This window comes from Hylobates moloch, unplaced genomic scaffold, assembly GCF_009828535.3.
Source record: "Hylobates moloch isolate HMO894 unplaced genomic scaffold, HMol_V3 SCAFFOLD_18, whole genome shotgun sequence".
Lineage (NCBI taxonomy): Eukaryota > Metazoa > Chordata > Mammalia > Primates > Hylobatidae > Hylobates > Hylobates moloch.
Window position 1 is genome coordinate 58,976,174 of NW_026652293.1, and position 19,423 is coordinate 58,995,596.

General features: G+C 44.0%; 1 protein-coding gene across 1 annotated transcript in view; it reads right to left on the minus strand.

The window, feature by feature from the left end:
* SDE2 (SDE2 telomere maintenance homolog) overlaps positions 1 to 10,242 on the minus strand; it is a 65,572-nt gene extending 55,330 nt beyond the window's left edge. Inside the window, exon 1 of the mRNA XM_058430457.1 lies at positions 10,161 to 10,242. Within this exon, the coding sequence (XP_058286440.1) occupies positions 10,161 to 10,205 (45 nt within the window). The 5' untranslated portion in view covers positions 10,206 to 10,242. The remainder of the gene's footprint in view (positions 1 to 10,160) is intronic.
* Positions 10,243 to 19,423: the final 9,181 nt, after the last annotated feature.

A 19,423-nucleotide genomic window follows, 5' to 3' on the forward strand; every position in this document is an offset into this window, starting at 1 on the left:
AGCCATCTCTGTTTTACAAGTGTGGAAACAGACTCAGAAAGGTGAAGTGACTTAACCTAGGTCACACAGCAATAAGGTATCAGAGCGAAGATTTCAACTCGGGTCTGAGTGATTCCACAGCATAAAGACCAGTCAGGCTCTGCCAAGGTCCAGAGGGGATGAAGGCCTGCAGACAATGGCAGCAAATGAAGGAAAAGGGCGGGAGACCCTAGGAAGCAGAATGATTAAATGGCTCCCTCTTTACTCATGGGAATCTGATGTCCTCAAAGACAAAGCACAGTCCAGAAGGTAGAAGATCAGGGAGGAGGAAAAAAGAGACATTTGATCAATCTCCCTGAGCGTCCTCTTCGTGCCAGAAACCTTCATGATCACTCACTACTGAGTGCCGAGTGGGAAGGCTTGGGTGGGAATATTTCCAGTGTGTCTTCATCTTCAATGTACTCCTTGCCAGGTTCCTTTTCTTTGCCTTTCCCTTTCTATAGCTGGGTTCCATGTACAGCCCATCAATGTCTATGCCATGAATTTATAATGATATTCTGTATTATCTGCATAAATCTGGAAAATGCCTATGTGATCGTATCACAGATCCCACCGAAATAGAAAAGCCCAATGAGAAGGGCTGGATGCTGTTACGATATTAGTGGAATACAGATGCAGATGAAGATATTAGGCCTGCACCTGCCATTCTGAGTTACGTTCCTTTGTGTGATTCTTGCAATTTTGGATATATACCTTGTCTGTGCATCAAAATTATTGTTTGCTGTCGATGAGGCAAGAGGGACTATGCTATAATTTTGACACTGTCTAGGATTTATTTTAGAGTAAGACTGGCTTCTTACAAATACCATTACCTTTTCTTTGAAAGTTCAACATCCACAGGATGTTAAGACATAAAAATGGGATTTCTCCATCAAATATTCCAGTACTACTGGCTTCTTTTTCACAATCTGGATACATATTTGTGTTTCACGTGTTTTAAACTTAAAAACCAGCCTTGGCTGGGCATGGTAGCTCGTGCCTATAATCCTACCACTTTGGGAGGCTGAGGCTGGAAGATCACTTGAGGCCAGGAGTTCTAGATCAGCCTGGGCACAGAGCAAGACCCCATGTCTACAAAAAATTACAAAATTAGCCAGGCATTGTGGCATGCATCTGTGGTCCCAGCTACCTGGGAGGCTAAGGTGGGAGGATTCCTTGAGCCCCACAGTTTGAGGCTACATTGAGCTATGATCACACCGCTGTGTTCCAACTCTGGTGACAGAGCAAGACCCTGTCCTAATCCCCCAAAAAAACACCCTCTTCCACCGTGTGCCCTTTGTCTCTTCCACTGTCAATCCGCCCTCCCAGCCAGGTTCTGCAGAGGTTTCTCTGGGCTTGCCCTGCCCCTTTCCTTGCCGTGGCTCCGCAGCATGCCATGGTGGGCCTCTTTCTCAGCTCTCTGGCTCTGCCATCTGGATGTCCCATATGTATCTCAAGATTAATTATCTTCCCCGTAAACTTGCTTTAGCTTTTGTATTCCGTAATTCAGTGAGTGGTACCACCATCTATCCACCTGGGTGTCTAAAACGGAGTCATCCTAGATCCCATGCTTTGTCATCTCCCAAATCTAGTCAACATCCAATTGCTTCACTTCTCTCTCCCTGCCCTTCCTCTCCCAATGCTAACTCTGTGTTTCAGCCACCATAGGCTCCGGTCTGGGTGAACTTCCTACCACCATCCTCAAACCCTTCCACCTGCACTGCACACTGCAGCTATAGTGATCTCCCTGAAACCAAATATAATTATGCCACTTCTGGTTGGGCACGGTGGCTCACGCCTGTAATCCCAACACTTTGGGAAGCTGAGGTGGATGGATCACCTGAGGTCAGGAGTTCAAGACCAGCCTGGCCAACATGGTGAAAGCCTGTCTCTACTAAAAGTACAAAATTAGCTGGGCGCGGTGGCACATGCCAGTAATCCCAGCTACTTGGGAGGCTGAGGCAGGAGGACCGTTTGAACCTGGGAGGTGGAGGTTGCAGTGAGCCAAGATTGCACCACTGCACCCCAGCCTGGGCAACAAGAGCAAAACTGTCTCAATAATAATAATAATAATAATAATAATAATAATAATGCCATTCCTGTGTTTGAAACTCTTCAGTGGCACCCTCTAGCTTCTGAAGAAAGTTCAAACACCCAAACTGGCCTCTGCCTCATGCTGTGTCTTGGTTCTCACACAGTCTCCCCACTGGGACCCTGTGCTTCAGCCATGCTGACTACCTGTGCTTCTCTGTGTTCAGCTGCTTATTCACACCTTCATATCCTTGCTCAAATTGGACCTTTCAAGCTTCTCCTATCCCTGCCTTTCCCCAACCTTCCCTACTCTCCCTGCTATCACTGCCCATCCCTTCCTGTGTGCTCTGCTGGGAGCTTATAGAACTCTAACATAGTGCCAAGCACACTGGCCCTAGCATCTCCTTGTCTTCCTTTAGGACAGAGACTGCATCTTATGTTTCCTTTTTTTTCTTTTCTTTTCTTTTTCTGAGACAGAGTTTCGCTCTTGTCTCCCAGGCTGGAGTGCAATGGCACGATGTCAATTCACTGCATCTGCCTCCTGAGTTCAAGTGATTCTCCTGCCTCAGCCTCACCAGTAGCTAGGATTACAGGAATGCGCCACTAAGCCCGGCTAATTTTTGTATTTTTAGTAGAGACGAGGTTCCACCATGTTGGCCAGGCTGGTCTCGAACTCCTGACCTCAATGATCCACCCACCTCAGCCTCCCAAAGTGCTGGGAGTAATCACAGTGGCTGAGCCACCATGACTGGCTGCATCTTATGTTTCTATTTCTAGCTTCTAGCACAGTGTCTAAGAGAGAATTGATGCTCAAATAAATATTTGAGGAATATTAATTAATTTCCATTAGCTTCTTTATTGTTGGTAACTTCAAATTTTTATCTTTGGGTGAGGATAATGTCCCACTTATGTTTTAATTCAGCATATTTTGACCTTTCTCTCCCATTATGGTTTCCAGCCAGGAAAGGCTCTGATGTTTCTGTTCTAAGTGGGGTGAAAGAAGAAGCAGGAAGCAAGAAGGAACACTTGGTTAAGATGAACCAGGTCGAGAGAAGAGGGTGATTTGGCACCAATAATGTTACTGCAGTTTGGGGGAAAGAATGATTCCCTTTAAGACTATGAAACCCAGACAACATGGCAAAAACCCATCTCTGCAAAAGATACAAAAATTCGCCGAGGCCAGGCGCGGTGGCTCACGCCTGTAATCCCAGCACTTTGGGAGGCTGAGGCGGGCAGATCATGAGGTCAGGAGTTTGAGACCAGCCTGGCCAACATGGTGAAACCCCATCTCTATTAAAGATACAAAAAATTGGCCAGGCATGGTGGTGTGTGCCTGTAATCCCAACTACTTGGGAGGCTGAGGCAGGAGAATCGCTTGAACCCAGGAGGCAGAAGTTGCAGTGAGCTGATATCGTGCCATTGCACTCCAGCCTGGGTGACAGGGTGAGACTCCGTCTCAAAAAAAATAAAAAAAATTAGCCGAGTGTGATGGTGCATACCTGTAGTCCCAGCTACTTGGGAGGCTAAGGTTGGAGGATCACCTGAGCCTGGGAGATCAGGAGATCGAGGTTGCAGTGAGCCAAGATCATGCCATTGCACTCCAGCATGGGCAACAGAATGAGACTCTGTCTCAAAAAAAAAAAAAAAAAAGACTATGGAGTCAGCTGCAATTGTATTTATTTATTATTATTATTTTTTGAGATAGTGTCTTGCTCTGTTGCCCGGGCTGGAGTACAGTGGCACAATCCTGCCTCACTGCAGCCTCTGCCTCCCAGGTTCAAGTGACTCTCCTGATTTGGCCTCCCAAAGTGCTGGGATTACAGACATGTGCCACCACGCCCAGCCTGCAATTGTATTTATATTCAAATCTAATCTCAAGTTATAAAAAGTTTATTACTGAGGAGTGGTTAAGAGTAGCAGAATAATCTTTATTCTTGGAAATTTTTTCGCAGAAAAATGTATGTGTGAAAAATGTTCTTACTTTTAATATAGTCAAATTTATCAGTATTTCCTTTTCAGTTAAATACTGTTTAGGTATTATTTAAGAAGTCTTTTCCAACTTCAAAGTCTGAAAGATTCACCTATATGTTCTTTCTTTTCTTCTCTTTTTTCTTTTTGGAGATGGAGTTTCACTCTTGTTGCCCAGGCTGGAGTGCAATGGCACAATCTTGTCTCACTGCAACCTCCGCCTCCCAGGTTCAAGTGATTCTCCTGCCTCAGCCTCCCAAAGTGCTGGGATTACAGGCATGAGCCACAACACCTGGCCCTCCCACTGGTTTTATATGCCACCTCTGGCATATTCCAAAGTTCCACACCGTTCCGTTCTATTCCATTGGTCAATTTGTCTCTCCCCAGGCCAGTACTGCATTGCTTTAATTATTATATTTCATAATGGGTTTTGTTATCAATAGGTTAAGTTGCTCCTTACTGATCTTTTTCCAGACAGGAACATCTTGTCTCCTGTTTACAGTAACAAAAACCCCAAAACAATCCAAATGCCCATCAAGAGGAGAGAAGACGAGTAAGTTGTGTTTTATTCCTACAATGGAATGTGACTCAGCAATTAAAACAAATGAACTATTCTTTCAGTGGGCTCTGAAAAAAATAAGCAAACAAAAAACAAATGAACTACAGCTACAGATAACAATATGGTTGAATCTTAGCAATATAATATTAAGTGAGGCGATGGCCCTTTCCTCAAGAACTCCCAGTTGAATTTGTGTCCAGCAGAGAGATAAATAGGAAAAAGTCACCCACATGTAATAAACACGCATTTCTGTGAAAAGTCTTCATACTCTGCCTTTCTCTGAAAGGGCTCAGAGCCCTGTGGGCACCCCCTGCCTTGCCATTAATTCTGATAACAGCCCATGGAAGGTTGTTGAGGATGTTTGTCCTTGCTTTGTGCGGCCCTGGCCCTCAGCTCTCTGACCATATGTGGACCGGGTGTTTCCCGAGTTGGGGAGCTCCCCAGCAGGACCAGGCAGGACTCCTGAGTGCGCGAGCAGATTTTCTCCCTGTCAGGTGGTGGCCAAGCCGTCAAATCCCTTACCTCAGCTTGCCAGCCTGCTTCTGAATTGTATGCGAAGCACCTTGCCTGGTGACCTCCAGGGCTCAGAGGCCTGGTACTGGCAGGAGCACCTTTCTCTGAGCAGAATCTTGGCTCCACCGTGAGATCAAAGACAGGTAGAGAGAGAATGTTCAACTATGACATCGTCAACCCGCTTTTGATGGAGGGGGCAAAATGAGGTCATTTCTGTTTTTCACATACAAAAACCAGGTTGCAAAGACAGGACAAAAATGGCTACTTAAACACATATTTAATATTAAACACACTCAAGGTAGAAATAAAGCATCTCCCCACAACTTTCTCCCTCGATAAATACGTTCTTCCTATAGACCGGTGATTCTCAAACTAGTACCACACAGAGGAGTTGTTAAAACCAATTGCTGGGCCCCATTCCCAGAGCCTCTGATTCTGTAAGTCTGGAGAGAGGCCTGAGAATCTGCATTTATAACAAGCTCTCAGGTGATGCTGTCGTTACCAGACAGTCGGGGACCACACTCAGAGAACATGTTACAGATTATGAGCAATATAGTTGTGACAAATCCTTTGATCCCATATCTTAGAACATTCTAAAGGAAGGCATTAGAAAATCTGGAGTTCAATTATATAATCTCTAAGGTCTCTTCCAGAATCAGATTCTATTATGAGGGCACAGTCAGCAATTTACTGAGGAATTTGTATCCCAAAGTCAATAAGCCAGTTGTGTACACCTCAGGAAGCATTTTCCTGCAAAAATATGGTTACAGGTAGTGGTTGAAGGTCCCAGTCCAAATCACAAAAAGCCATTTAGCCCATGGTTTACATGAATTTATAGTATTGTTTCAACTATAACTTACTAAAGATTCTCTTTTCCCTTTGGTTCGTTGCATCTCTTCTTCCAGCTTAAGGGGATGCTAACGGCTGAGCCTCAGTAGAAGCCACTGTGTGTGCTAGGGAGGGGTCTGGGGAGGAGGCATCATCAAGTTATTCAGATATATTTGCCCAAGATACATCATTCAGATATATTTGCTGGGCATGGTGGCTCACGCCTGTAATCCCAGCATTTCAGGAGGCCGAGGCAGGTAGATCACTTGAGGTCAGGAATTTGAGACCAGCCTGGCCAACGTGGAGAAACTCCATCTCTACTAAAAATACAAAAATTAGGGCCAGGCGTGGTGGCTCACACCTGTAATCCCAGCACTTTGGGAAGCCGAGGTGGGTGGATCACCTGAGGTCAGGAGTTCGAGACCAGCCTGACCAACATAGTGAAACCCTATCTCTACTAAAAAATACAAAAATTAGCTGGGCATGGTGGCGGGGGCCTGTAATCCCAGCTACTCAAGAGGCTGAGGCAGGAGAATCGCTTGAACCTGGGAGGAGGAGGTTGCAGTGAGCCAAGATCGCGCCACTGTACTCCAGTCTGGGCAACAGAGTGAGACTCATTCTAAAAAATTACATATTATATATATTATAGAATATATATGTGTATATGTGTAATATATGTATATGTGTATATATATGTTTTATACATATATATTTTTTATATATATATATATGCACACACACATAGATATATATATTTGTCCAGAAGAGAGACCTCCTTCTTCCACGAAAGCGTATCCTGAATTGGGCTCAAAGGGTAGTTAGAGACTGAGAGTTGGTTCCTCCTCCAGTACTTGTTTGCTTGTTTTCCAAGTCTGAGGTGGGAATCAAGGGCTGTCCACACTGACATTAGCTGTGTAGGGACCAAAACCAACAATGAGCCTCCAAGGCCAGAGCAAGGTACAATGAGGCCAAATTACTCCGTTAGTTGATGGCAGATCCAAGTTAAAACCCTACACCTTCTAGCCAGGCGTGGTGGCTCATGCCTGTAATCCCAGCACTTTGGGAGGCTGAGGCGGGCGGATCACCTGAGGTTGGGAGTTTGAGACCAGCCTGACCAACATGGAGAAACCCTGTCTCTACTAAAAATACAAAAAATTAGCCGGGTATGGTGATGCATGCCTGTAATCCCAGCTACTCGGGAGGCTGAGGCAGGAGGATCACTAGAACATAGGAGGCAGAGGTTGCAGTGAGCCGGGATCGCACCATTGTACTCCAGCCTGGGCAACAAGAGTGAAACTCTGTCTCAAAAAAAAAAAACAAAAAAAAAAAAAAAAAAAACAAAAAAAAAACAAAACCCTACACCTTCTAATTTAGGGTCTGGAATTAAGTCTTTATATGTAATTTTTTGGTCATTGTTTTAAATAAATTTTACTTTTTTGGCATGCCAGTCATAGAGGTCTGGGTTCTGCTAATCTCACAATTAGTCTAATCAAAGTTGCCCCTTGCAAACCAGGAAATGGTTTAACCTGATCTGCTAAAGAGGGAATTAGCATTTGGTATGTAATATAACCCTGGCTCTTTGTACATTGGATTTTTCATTGCTAGAAATATAAGCCAGGAGTGGCTTTATGATCATACTGGGTATAAGCCCTGTCTGGTTAAGCTTGGCTGGGCTTTTCATTTTTTTTTCTTTCCTGCTGGCAGGTGAGGACATTCAACTTTCGCCAACACATCTAAGACATGCTCTAACAGCATCTCGTTGTGATTTACTGCTTAATTATAACTGTATCCATGTTTGCCTGGGCTTGCAAAAGTATTGAAGCTCTTTTAGTTCCATCTAACGTAGGCAGTCATAGCTACAGACTCAGAGAAGACATTTTTTATGTTTAGTGAATTATTGGTAAAGTGGTACCAACCCAAGCCAACCAAAACAAGGATGCAGGAATAAAGCAAAGAGAACAGAGAGAGGAAACTTGCTATCAAGGAAAACGGAAGTTGAAGAAAATCTAAGCTTTGATATTGAAGCAATATTCCTGAGCTTGGGTCATAACAGAGTTTCAAGTGGTAATCAAGAGATGGCTTGACCTATTCCATGAGTGAGAGGGAGGGAAAGAGAGAGAGAGATTGATTCGTAGTGCTTCATGAAAGCAGAACTCAGGCCAAAATTTATATACTCAGAACAAAAATAACAACTTGAATGTGCAGGTCCTTTTTTTGAGACCAAGTCTGGCTCTGTTGCCCAGGCTGGAGTGTAATGGCATCATGATCTTGGCTCACTGCAACCTCCGTCTCTTGAGTTCAAGCAATTCTCCTGCTTCAGCTTCCTGAGTAGCTGGGATTACAGGTGCCCCCCACCACACCCAACTACTTTTTGTATTTTTAGTGGAGACAGGATTTTGCCACGTTGGCCAGGCTGGCCTCGAACACTTGGCCTCAAGTGATCCGTCTGCCTCGGCCTCCTAAAGTGCTGGGATTACAGGTGTGAGCTACCATGCCCGGCCTGAACATGCAGGTTCTGATCCAGGTGACTGCAGGCAGATCCCAACACCCGAAAGCCTATGAGTGCCACTAGCCCAGAGGACAAGATAGGAAGACAGGTGCAGATGACTGGTCTGGAGTCCAACTCTCCCTGCTGGAGGACAACACGTAGTATCTCGGTTTCACTTTTTCTCAGGAAGCCAAGAGTTTGTTTTGTTGGGACTTTTGCTATCTCCAGCCTTATTTTAAAGTTTGTCTTTCCTGAAAATCCTGAGTGGTGGGTGTTGAGAAGTCACTTTTTAGCCACTCTTGGAGGAGTAGCCCTGAACTCTTCCCAGTCTGAGGAAACCTGAGGGATGCTGTGAAATTTGGTTTCAGGCTTTGAAAGGGTAACATGGGCCAGACGCGGTGGCTCATGCCTGTAATCCCAACACTTTGGGAGGCTGAGGCAGGTGGATCACCTGAGGTTGGGGGTTCAAGACCAGCCTGACCAACATCTCTACTAAAAATACAAAAATTAGCTGGGCATGGTGGCTCATGCCTGTAATCCCAGCTACTCGGGAGGCTGAGGCAGGAGAATCGCTTGAACCTGGGAGGTGGAAGTTGTGGTGAGCCGAGATCACGCCATTGCACTCCAGCCTGGGCAACAAGAGAGAAACTCTGTCTCAAAAAAAAAAAAAAAGGTGACATGGGTCATCATAATAATTCTGGACTCTTTTAAAGCCCCTTTCATCTGAAGATCTCAAAGACCTGCATAATCATTAATTATTCTCATAGCACTGCTTGGATGTGCATAGATAATAGGATTCTATGAGCTTTTCCCTGGTGCTTATTCTACATCTGTAGACTTCAGGTTCCATCCATTATTAGAAAAAAACATATTTCCCCCAGTTTGCAGGGAAAATGAAAGTGCCTATTAAGAACATAGCTCTGGGCCAAAGTCTGTGGGCTGCACAAAGAAGTTCTGTATAAGGCAAGGTCTCTGCTCTCAAGGAATTGACAAGTCTATTGAGGAGATAAGGAGCATGAATACTCAGCCTGGGCAACATGGCAAAACGCTGTCTCTACAAAAAAACCAAAAATTAGCCAGGCGTGGTGGTGCCTGCCTGTGTCCCAGGCCGACTGAGGTTGGAGGATTGCTTGAACTCAGAAGGTGGAGCCTACAGTGAGCTGAGACTGCGCCGCTGCACTCCAGCCTGGGTGACAGAGCAAAACCCCATCTCAAAAAGCAGAAAAGAAAAAGCACGAATATAAAAAAATATAAATTATTACATGATGGTATGACTAGTATAAAATGAGAAGTTTTCAGCAGGAAAGATCACCACGGATGCTGACAGTCAAATTCACAAAGAAGGGGAGATTTGGACTGGACCTTTTGGTTACTCATTTTGTGTGTGTGTGTATGTGTGTGTGTGTGTGTGTGTGTGTGAATGCCACGTATGCATTTCAGGAGGGGATGGTGGCATGGGTAAAGGTACTGAGGTAGGAATATGCATGACTCACTTAGAGTACAAATATCCTGATATTGCTGGAGTCAGGGGAATAAAGGAAGAAAAGATTGAAAAGTTGGGTAAGTCAGAACCAAACAATGAGGAGTCTTAATTATCAAATTCTCAAGATTTTGACTCTCAGTATATTCCAGAATAAATTAAGAAACTGGCCCATATTGACAGCTAAAGCTCATGCTTGATGTGAAATAATAAAGGAATGGAATTGGCTGCCGAAAGAATGAAGAAGGATAGCTTAGAAAAGATGGTTTACCTACAGAAGTAATTCTCACGGCGTGGTCCCTGGACTGGAGCATCAGCATCAACTAGGAACTTGTTGGAAATGCAAATTGCTGGGCCCCTGCAAGACATTATCAGAAACTCTGAGGCTGGACTCAGCAATCTGAGTTTTAAATAGCACACTCAAATTTGAGAACTAGTGAACTAGATAAATAATCCTTTCAGCAGAAAAACAGTGTAGCAGAATTCTCTCTATCCAATTTATGTGCTACATATGAAAAAACAAAACTGTTAAACCAATTATCTGAATTATTTAAAAAACTTTTTTTGTTGGCCAGGGGCGGTGGTTCGTGCCTGTAATCTCACCACTTTGGGAGGCTGAGGTGGGTGGATCACTTGAGCCAAGGAGTTCAAGACCAGCCTAAGTAACACAGAAAACCGCACCTCTACCCAAAATACAAAAATTAGCCAGTCTCACAACCTGGTCTCAAAATAAATAAATACAAAGATTAAATTTTAAAATAAAATAAACAAACCCTTTTTATGTAAACATTTTAAACCTACACAAAAGTAGACAGAACAATAAACCTTCATATACCCATCATCAGATTTAACAATTATCAAGATGTCGCCACGTTATCACTTTCTCGCTCTGTGATTTTTTTTTTAATCCTAGAAATTATTTCAATTGCCCAGGCATGGTGGCTCATGCTTGTAACCCTAGCACTTTGAGAGGCTGGTCAACATAGCAAGACCCATGGTTAATAAATAAATAAATAATTTTTTTTAAATTTCAATTCACCCATATATATTTCAGTATGTGTCTCTTAAAAATGTGCGTATGTTCTTGTTTGACCATAATGTCAATTTCACACCTAACAGGATGAACAGTACTTCCTATTTTCACCTAATACCCAAACTATAATCAAATATCTCTGATTATTAAAGTGCAGCCTATTTAATTCTATTGTAGTTGGCTATTTTCTATGATACCCACTTAAAACAATAAAATTAGAGAATACTAAGATGGAAAAAACTTTAGAGATTTTTTTTCTTTGTAAAACGTCTTTTAAAAAGAATATTCCTTGCTGGGCATGGTGGCTCATGCCTGTAATCCCAGCACTTTGGGAGGCCAAGGCGGGTGGATCACTTGAGATCAGGAGTTTGAGACCAGCCTGGCCAACATGGTGAAACCCCGTCTCTACTAAAAATACAAAAATTAGCCAGGCATGGTGGCCGGCGCCTGTAATCCCAGTTATTTGGGAGGCTGAGACTGGAGAATCACTAGAGCCCAGGAGGCAGAGGTTGCAGTGAGCGGAGATCGCACCATTGCACTCCAGGCTGGATGACACAGCAAGACGCTGTCTAAAAAAAAAAAAAAAAAAATTCCTTTTAGACATAAACAAGTTTAGAAGTATTTGGATGGGGGAGGTGGTGTCCTTTATTATCTATGGATTCGATATTATCTGTAACATGAGTTTCCATTTTGGATACTGTGACATCATGCTAGTTGTCAGAAAATGTAATTAATCAGATAAATCTTAGTTGTAAGTACAGCTCCCTGCCATATGTCAATAGTTATCTGCTCCATTCTCTGTGTAGTCAGCAAAAAGTGTTAGGGAAATGTGTGGTGTTTCCTGACACTGCCTTGGAAATACCTGTTCTGTTATTATCCCAAAATGGGTATAGAAAATGTGGTAAAATGGGGCTGGGCACGGTGGCTCACGCCTGTAATCCTACCACTTTGGGAGGCCAAGGCAGGCCTTGAGGTTAGGAGTTCGAGACCAGCCTGTCCAACATGATGAAACCCCATCTCTACTAAAAATACAAAAAAATTAGCTGGGTGTGGTGATGGGCACCTGTAATTCCAGCTACTCGGGACACTGAGGCAGGAGAATTGCTTGAACCCAGAAAGCAGAGATCGTGCCACTGCACTCCAGCCTGGGTGACAGAGCAAGACTCCATCTCAAAAAACATAAATAAATAAAAATATAGTAAAATGTTCTCAGCACCTTTAAAATATTCTTAGCTCTGTTAATTTCCAGAGTCAGAAATAATAATAATGTACATATTTATATAGCACTCTTAAGCCTTTTATCCACATTTACTCGTTTAGTTTGTTTAAAAAGCCATTAAGAATGTACTTACATGATGCAAAAACAACAGGATAAAAACAAACAAATGAAATCATAAGCTAGCTGACCAAATGTTTAGGTAGTAGGAAATGGTTTTTTAAACTTAATTCTTTCAGCAAGTAATTTTTTCTGACTTGGATAGATAGATAGATACTGTTATATATGTCCTGTCATTTCTACAATGATAAACTTTGATATTTATAAAGTAAATAATTTTATTAGTATATGCTCAAGACATGCACATAGTGTACATGTACTTTATACTCTTGCAATTATACTTTGATTTAGAAGATATAACAAAATACAAACAGTAAATTTAGGGCAAAATTGAACTGTACCACCGCTTAAAATGTGATGCAAAGACTATGGATTTTAATTGATTGATTTTATTTTATTTTTTATTTTTTTGAGAAGGAGTGTCACTCTGTCGCCCAGGCTGGAGTGCAGTGGTGCGATAGCACTCACTGCAACCTCCGCCTCCCACGTTCAAGCAATTCTCCTGCCTCAGCCTCCCAAGTAGCTGGGATTACAGGTGCCCGCCACCACACACAGCCAACTTTTTGTATTTTTAGTAGAGACAGGGCTCACTATGTTGGCCAGGCTGGTTTCCAACTCCTGAGCTCAAGTGATCCGCCTACCTCAGCCTCTCAAAATGCTGGGATTACAGGTGTGAGCCACTGTGCCTGGCTTTTTTTTTTTTTTTTTTTTTTCTTTCTTAACCTTTCTGGAGGTGGCAGGGAGGAGGTCTGCCTCTCTCTGTCTCTTGTTCCTACCATCTCTTCTTTTGCCTGTTTCCTCCCTACTTCTCCCTAGGCCACTTCACAGCTGCATCACTTATTTGTTTGTTTATTTATTTATTTTTCGAGACGGAGTCTCACTCTTTCTCCCGGGCTGTAGTGGCACAATCTCGGTTCACTGCAACCTCCGCCTTCCGGTCTCCTGCCTCCTCAGCCTTTGGAGTAGCTGGGGTTACTGGTGCCCACCACCACGCCCAGCTAATTTTTGTATTTTTAGCAGAGAGGAGGTTTTTTTTTTTTTCTTTTCTTTTTAGACGGAGTCTCGCTCTGTGACCCAGGCTGGAGTGCGGTGGCGCGATCTCAGCTCACTGCAAGCTCCACCTCCCGGGTTCACGCCATTCTCCTGCCTCAGCCTCCCGAGTAGCTGGGACTACAGGCGCCCACCACCACGCCCGGCTAATTTTTTTGTATTTTTAGTAGAGACAGGGTTTCACCGTGTTAGCCAGGATGGTCTCAATGCCTGACCTCGTGATCCGCCCGCCTTGGCCTCCCAAAGTGCTGGGATTACAGGCGTGAGCCACTGCGCCTGGCCCTGCTTATTTATTTTTAGAGATGGAGTCTCACTCTGTCACCCAGGCTAGAGTGCAGTGGCGTCATCTTAGCTCACTGTAGCCTCAACCTCCTGGGCTCAAGTGATCCTCCCACCTCAGCCTCCCGAGTAGCTGGGACTACAGATGTGTGTCACCAAATAGTTTGTAAGGATGGGGTTTCACTTTGTTGCCCAGGCTGGTCTTGAAATTCTGGCTTTAAGTGATCCTCCTATCACCTGAGGTCAGAAGTTCAAGACCAGCCTGGTTAACATGGTAAAACCCTGTCTCTACCAAAAATACAAAAATTAGCCAGGCGTGGTGGTGGCCACCTGTAGTCCCAGCTACTCGGGAGGCTGAGACAGGAGAATTGCTTGAACCCGGGAGGCAAAGGTTGCAGTGAGCTGAGATCGTGCCACTGCACTCCAGCCTGGGCAACAGAGTGAGACTCTGTCTCAAAAAAAAAAAAAAAAGAAAAAAGTGATCCTCCTGCCTCAGCCTCCCAAAGTGCTGGGATTACAGGCATGAGCCACTGCGCTTGGTCAGCAAACATGTTATTTTATGATGTTTTATTTAGACTGATTTGTAAAGTTGCAAGTACAGTAAACAACTTGATAAATGTATAGAGTAGATTGTGTTGAAGATAAGGACAATTCCAAAAATAGTTATCTGCCTCTCTCTGTTTTTGTTCTCCCAGTAACAAAGCTCACTGTCTTTAATTATAGTTTGAGACACTGTGTTGAAATATTTAATCTCTGGGTAATGACTGGATTTTAGTTTCCTAATTGGCATCTGTGTGTTTAGCATCTCTGCCAAAGCCCAATTCCGAGAATGAGCATATAATACAAGATGTGGACTACACGTAAAACACTCTGATACCTGCCACCTAAGCTCTGGGGAAATACTGTCATAACAAACAAGGGGAGGATAAATATCATATACCTTATTATTCCACATATATGTATATTTTTAATGATCAGATTCTCCATGATTAACACATACTTTTTTTCCTTCTTTCTTTTTTCTTTGAGACAGGGTCTCACTTAGTCACCCAGGCTGGAGTACAATGGGATGATCACAGCTCACTGCAGCCTTGGCCTCGCAGATTGAAGAGATTCTCCTGCCTCAGCCCCCCAGTAGCTGAGACTACAGGCACATGACACTACACCCGGCTAATTTTTTGTATTTTGTGTAGAGATGGGGTTTTGCCCTGTTGTCTAGGCTGGTCTCAAACTCCTGAGTTCAAGTGATCCTCCCAACTCGGCATCCCAAAGTGCTGGATTACAGGCATGAGACACCACTGCTGGCCGACACATATTTTTTAATGCCTGCCAACAACAGGCTAGAGTTTACAAGTCAAACCAAAATTCCATGTGTGAACAGCACATAGCGAAGTGTAATTATGGCCCCAAAGAAGCCCTTGGCCTTGTGAACATGTCTTGCTCATTTCTGAATGGTATTTCATGTACCTGGGAGTAGCTCCCAGAAGAAAATGCTCCACCCACAACTGGGTGGCTTCCTTAAAACCTTGCAAAACCAGCTTGAAAGAACTAAAATAATAATTTAGGTAGAAAAGTCATTGGCTTGAACTCCATCCACCAAAACTGCTTTGTGTTTTCTTAGCTGGAGAATCCAGAGGAGTGTCATTTTTCCTATTATTGATGGCTTTGCATTGTTTGAAACAAGATGCCACCCATTATTTGCAACACATCTCTTTGGTGAGTCCATGACACACTGTGGGCGTGGGACCTACACACTCACATTCCCTGAATAATGTATGTTTCCTTTGGTAGTGTTTATCCAGCCTAATGTTACACATGGGCTAAGGTGGAGCGCTGTTCTATCTATTGAGAGCAGTCTAAGGTGAGAGAACAAATCATAGATCAATAACAGGCTCTGTAGGACAGCGGACAGTGTTGCTCTTTCAGATGTGGAGAGGGAGAAGCATCCTTGTGGTTTACTTAACAGGATCGAAGCAAATCCAGCTCTCACCGCAGCAGCCTTCTACCAGTCACTAAATGATGGCAGGGCCAGCAGACTCTGTTGACTCCTGTGGTTGCCCGAATCTGATCTTCACCTCATATCTACCTTTCCCAGGCACAACTCAGAGTTCGAACCTTTGCCCTCTCCAAATTCAGATGAAGGGATCGGGTGCGGTGGCTCACGCCCATAATCCTAGCACTTTGGAAGGCCAAGGCAGGCGGATCACTTGAGGTCAGGAGTTCGAGACCAGCCTGGCCAACATGGCAAAACCCCGTCCGTGCTAAAAATACAAAAATTAGCTGGGCATAGTGGTGCGTGCCTGTAATCCCAGCTACTTGGGAGGCTGAGGCACAAGAATCACTTGAACGTGGGAGGCGGAGGTTGCAGTGAGCTGAGATCGGGCCACTGCACCCCAGCCTGGGCAACAGAGCAAGACTCTGTCTCAAAAAAAAAAAAAAAAAATCAGATGAAGGAATCCAATCATGTCCCAGACAAAATGCTCAGTCCTTTCACTAAACTCTCCCTATGAGATGGGAATTTTCTCCTTGTGTCATAGAAGTGGAAACTAAAGCTCAGAAAGCTCATGTGACACAGCAGGTCAGAGGCGGTGCCAGGAGAGAAACCCAGGTCTGGGTGACTCCAAAGGTCACGTTCTCTTCACTTCCTCATTTTCTACCAAAAAAAAAAAAAAAAGTACCAGTTTTACACATAAACAAATACTGTTGTCCGTCCATACTTCGGTATTAGCAGGTTCTGAGTTTCACTCTAATGGAGCTCATTGGGCCTGACTGGGTCTAGTTAGAGGTGACAAGTATGTTAACGATATGAGGCCAGAGAGTTCTCCGCCCCTTAAGAAGCAATAACTTTCTTCCTGGCCAAAGATGATTAGTTGACTATGTTCTTTGGACCCTTTGTCACAGCAAGGTATAATTCTCAATCTAGACTAGACAGATTGGCTGGCGCTATCACTTGGAAAGAAAGGAGTTTACTCCTCTTTGATGCCCTCCTTTGTGTCTGGAAGCAATCAGTCTAAAATTTATTTAGCCATATCTTCTGTAACAAACCAAAGAGGGGAAAGTGTCTCAGAGAAGGCCGCGGGCATTTGCTCACCCTTATTAATTCCATGTAACAACTCAGAGGCACTTTGAGCCTCTTAATCCAAAGCTTCACATCTTCAGATGCCAAGCCTCCAGCAGCAGGGCCACGTGGCTCAAGCAGACCGGAAGTAGGCTGGAAGCCAACCTGAGCACAGCACCATGTCTCCAGGACCAGGGGGCACAGAAACTTGAGGCCACCTGTTCATCCACTGTATTTTTACCTATTTTTAAAATGTTCAACCCTCAGGGCTGGTGTTAGATGTTTATGATGCCACCAGGTAAGCCCACAGGTGCCAAAACATTGTGTGCTTCTGCCTTGATATTCTCTGATGGGTATTGCTGGCCCCAGCTTCCCTCTGGTACTTGGGGGGAAGTGGAAGAAGAAGAAAGATGAGCTGGTTGTTCTTGCTGCTGTTTCTCCACAACGAGACAGAGTGAAAACCCTCTTTGATTCCCTTCTGAATCCACCACCTGAGGACCAAGATATTCTCGGCTTGAATGAAATCAAAGTGGTTTAAATTAAAACTAATTATATCTGCTTTTAGAAACTGTAGGAATAGGCCAGGTGCAGTGGCTCACGCCTGTAATCCCAGCACTTTGGGAGGCCGAGATGGGCAGATCACCTGAGCTCAAGAGTTCAAGACCAGTCTGGGCAACATGGTGAAACCCCATCTCTACTAAAAATACAAAAATTAGCCAGGTGTAGTGGCACGTGCCCATAGTCCCAGCTACTCAGGAGGCTGAGTCAAGAAAATCGCTCAAACCCAAGAGGCAGAGGTTGCAGTGAACTGAGATAGCGCCACTGCACTCCAGCCTGGGCGACAGAGGAAGACTCTGTCTCAACAACAGCAAAAAAACCAATAGGAACACAACCAATGGTTTTGAAAATACACCTTATCTATTAAAAGCATAAAAACATGAATGAGAAAGAAATACACTGAAATTCTTGTTGCTAGTTCCTCTGAAGAGGGAGAGAGAACAGAAGTGGAGGAGAAGGGAAACACTGTTCAAGTGGATTTTAGCCACATTTGTTTTATGCTTGATTTCTTTTAAATGTAAAATGAAATTTGAAATAGATATGGCAGAAAGTTAACATGTGTTATTATTGTTAATTCTGGGTTATGACTACATAGGTGCTTGATATGTTGTTCTCTGTATTTTGTTAAACTGAATGTTCTCACAATAAAAATATATTTACAAATATTTTGTTACAACTATGACTGAACGCTAAAAACAATGAGGTACATGGACTGTGAGAATGTGTAGGAGTCCTGAGGTTGGGAAGTGTGGCCAGGGGCACTTCCCTAAGAAGAAACTGAGGAGGTGTCAGGAGGGCTTTGTATGCCCAGAGTGTATTAGGATTCTCCAGAGAGACAGAGAATCAATACGAGAAAGAGACAGATGGATGGATGGATAGATAGATGACAGAGATGAGAGATGATTTATTATAGACAGATGATAGATAGATAGATAGATAGATAGATGATAGGTAGGTAGATAGATAGATAGATAGATAGATAGATAGATAGATGATAGGTAGATAGATAGATGATAGGAGATAAGATTTATTTTTTATTTTATTTTATTTTTTTGAGACAGTCTCACTCCGTCACCCAGGCTGGAGTGCAGTGGCACGATCTCAGCTCACTGCAAATTCTGCCTCCCAGGTTCAAGCGATTCTCCTGCCTCAGCCTGCCGAGTAGCTGGGATTACAGATGCCTGCCATTATGCAGGCTAATTTTTGTAGTTAGTAGAGACGGGGTTTCACCATGTTGGCCAGGTTGCTCTCAAACTCCTGACCACAGGTGATCCACCCGCCTTGTCCTCCCAAAGTGCTGGGATTACAGGTGTGAGCCACTGTGCCCAGCTGAGAGAAGATTTATTATAGGAATTGGCTCACATGATTATGGAGGCTGAGAAGTCTCACTATATGCTGTCTGCAAGCTAGAGAACCAGGGAATCTGACAGTGTAATTCTGAGTCCAAGGCAAGAGGCCTGAGAAACAGACTGGCTGCTGGTGCAAGTTCCAGGGTCCAAAGAACCAGAGAACCTGGAGTTCTGACATCCATGGGCAGGAGAAGAGGGCGTCCCAGTTTCAGGAGTAAGAAAGCGAGAATTTGCCTGTCTTATACCTTTCGGTTCTATTCAGGCCGTCAAAGGATTGGATGGTGCCCAGCCACATTGGGTGAGAGTGGATTTTCTTTATTCAGTCCACTGATTCAAATGCCCATCTCTTATGGAAATACCCTCACCAACATACCCAGAAATAATGCTTCACCAGCTGAGTATTCCTTAATCCAGTCAAGTTGATACCTAAAATTAACCATCACACAGGGATTGCCCTGTTACTGAGTGACACAGCTGGGAAACTATTTTGGAAGTTGAGATGGCAGGGACTTGGACTGGAGTAGTCTTAGTGGTGGATACAGAGAGAAATTGATGAGTTTAACAGAAATTGAGGAAGTAGGCCTGGTGCAGTGGCTCACGCCTGTAATCCCGGCACTTTGGGAAGCCGAGACGGGTGGTTCATCTGAGATCAGGAGTTTGAGACCAGCCTGGCCAATACGAAGAAACCACATCTCTATTAAAAATGCAAAAAAAAAAAAAAAAAAGAAAAAAGAAAAAATTGGCTGGGCGTGGTGGTGCATGCCTGTAATCCCAGCTACCTGGGAGGCTGAGGCACGAGAATGGCTTAAACCCAGGAGGAGGAAGTTGCAGGGAGCCGAGATCATGCCACTGCACTCCAGCCTGGGTGACAGAGC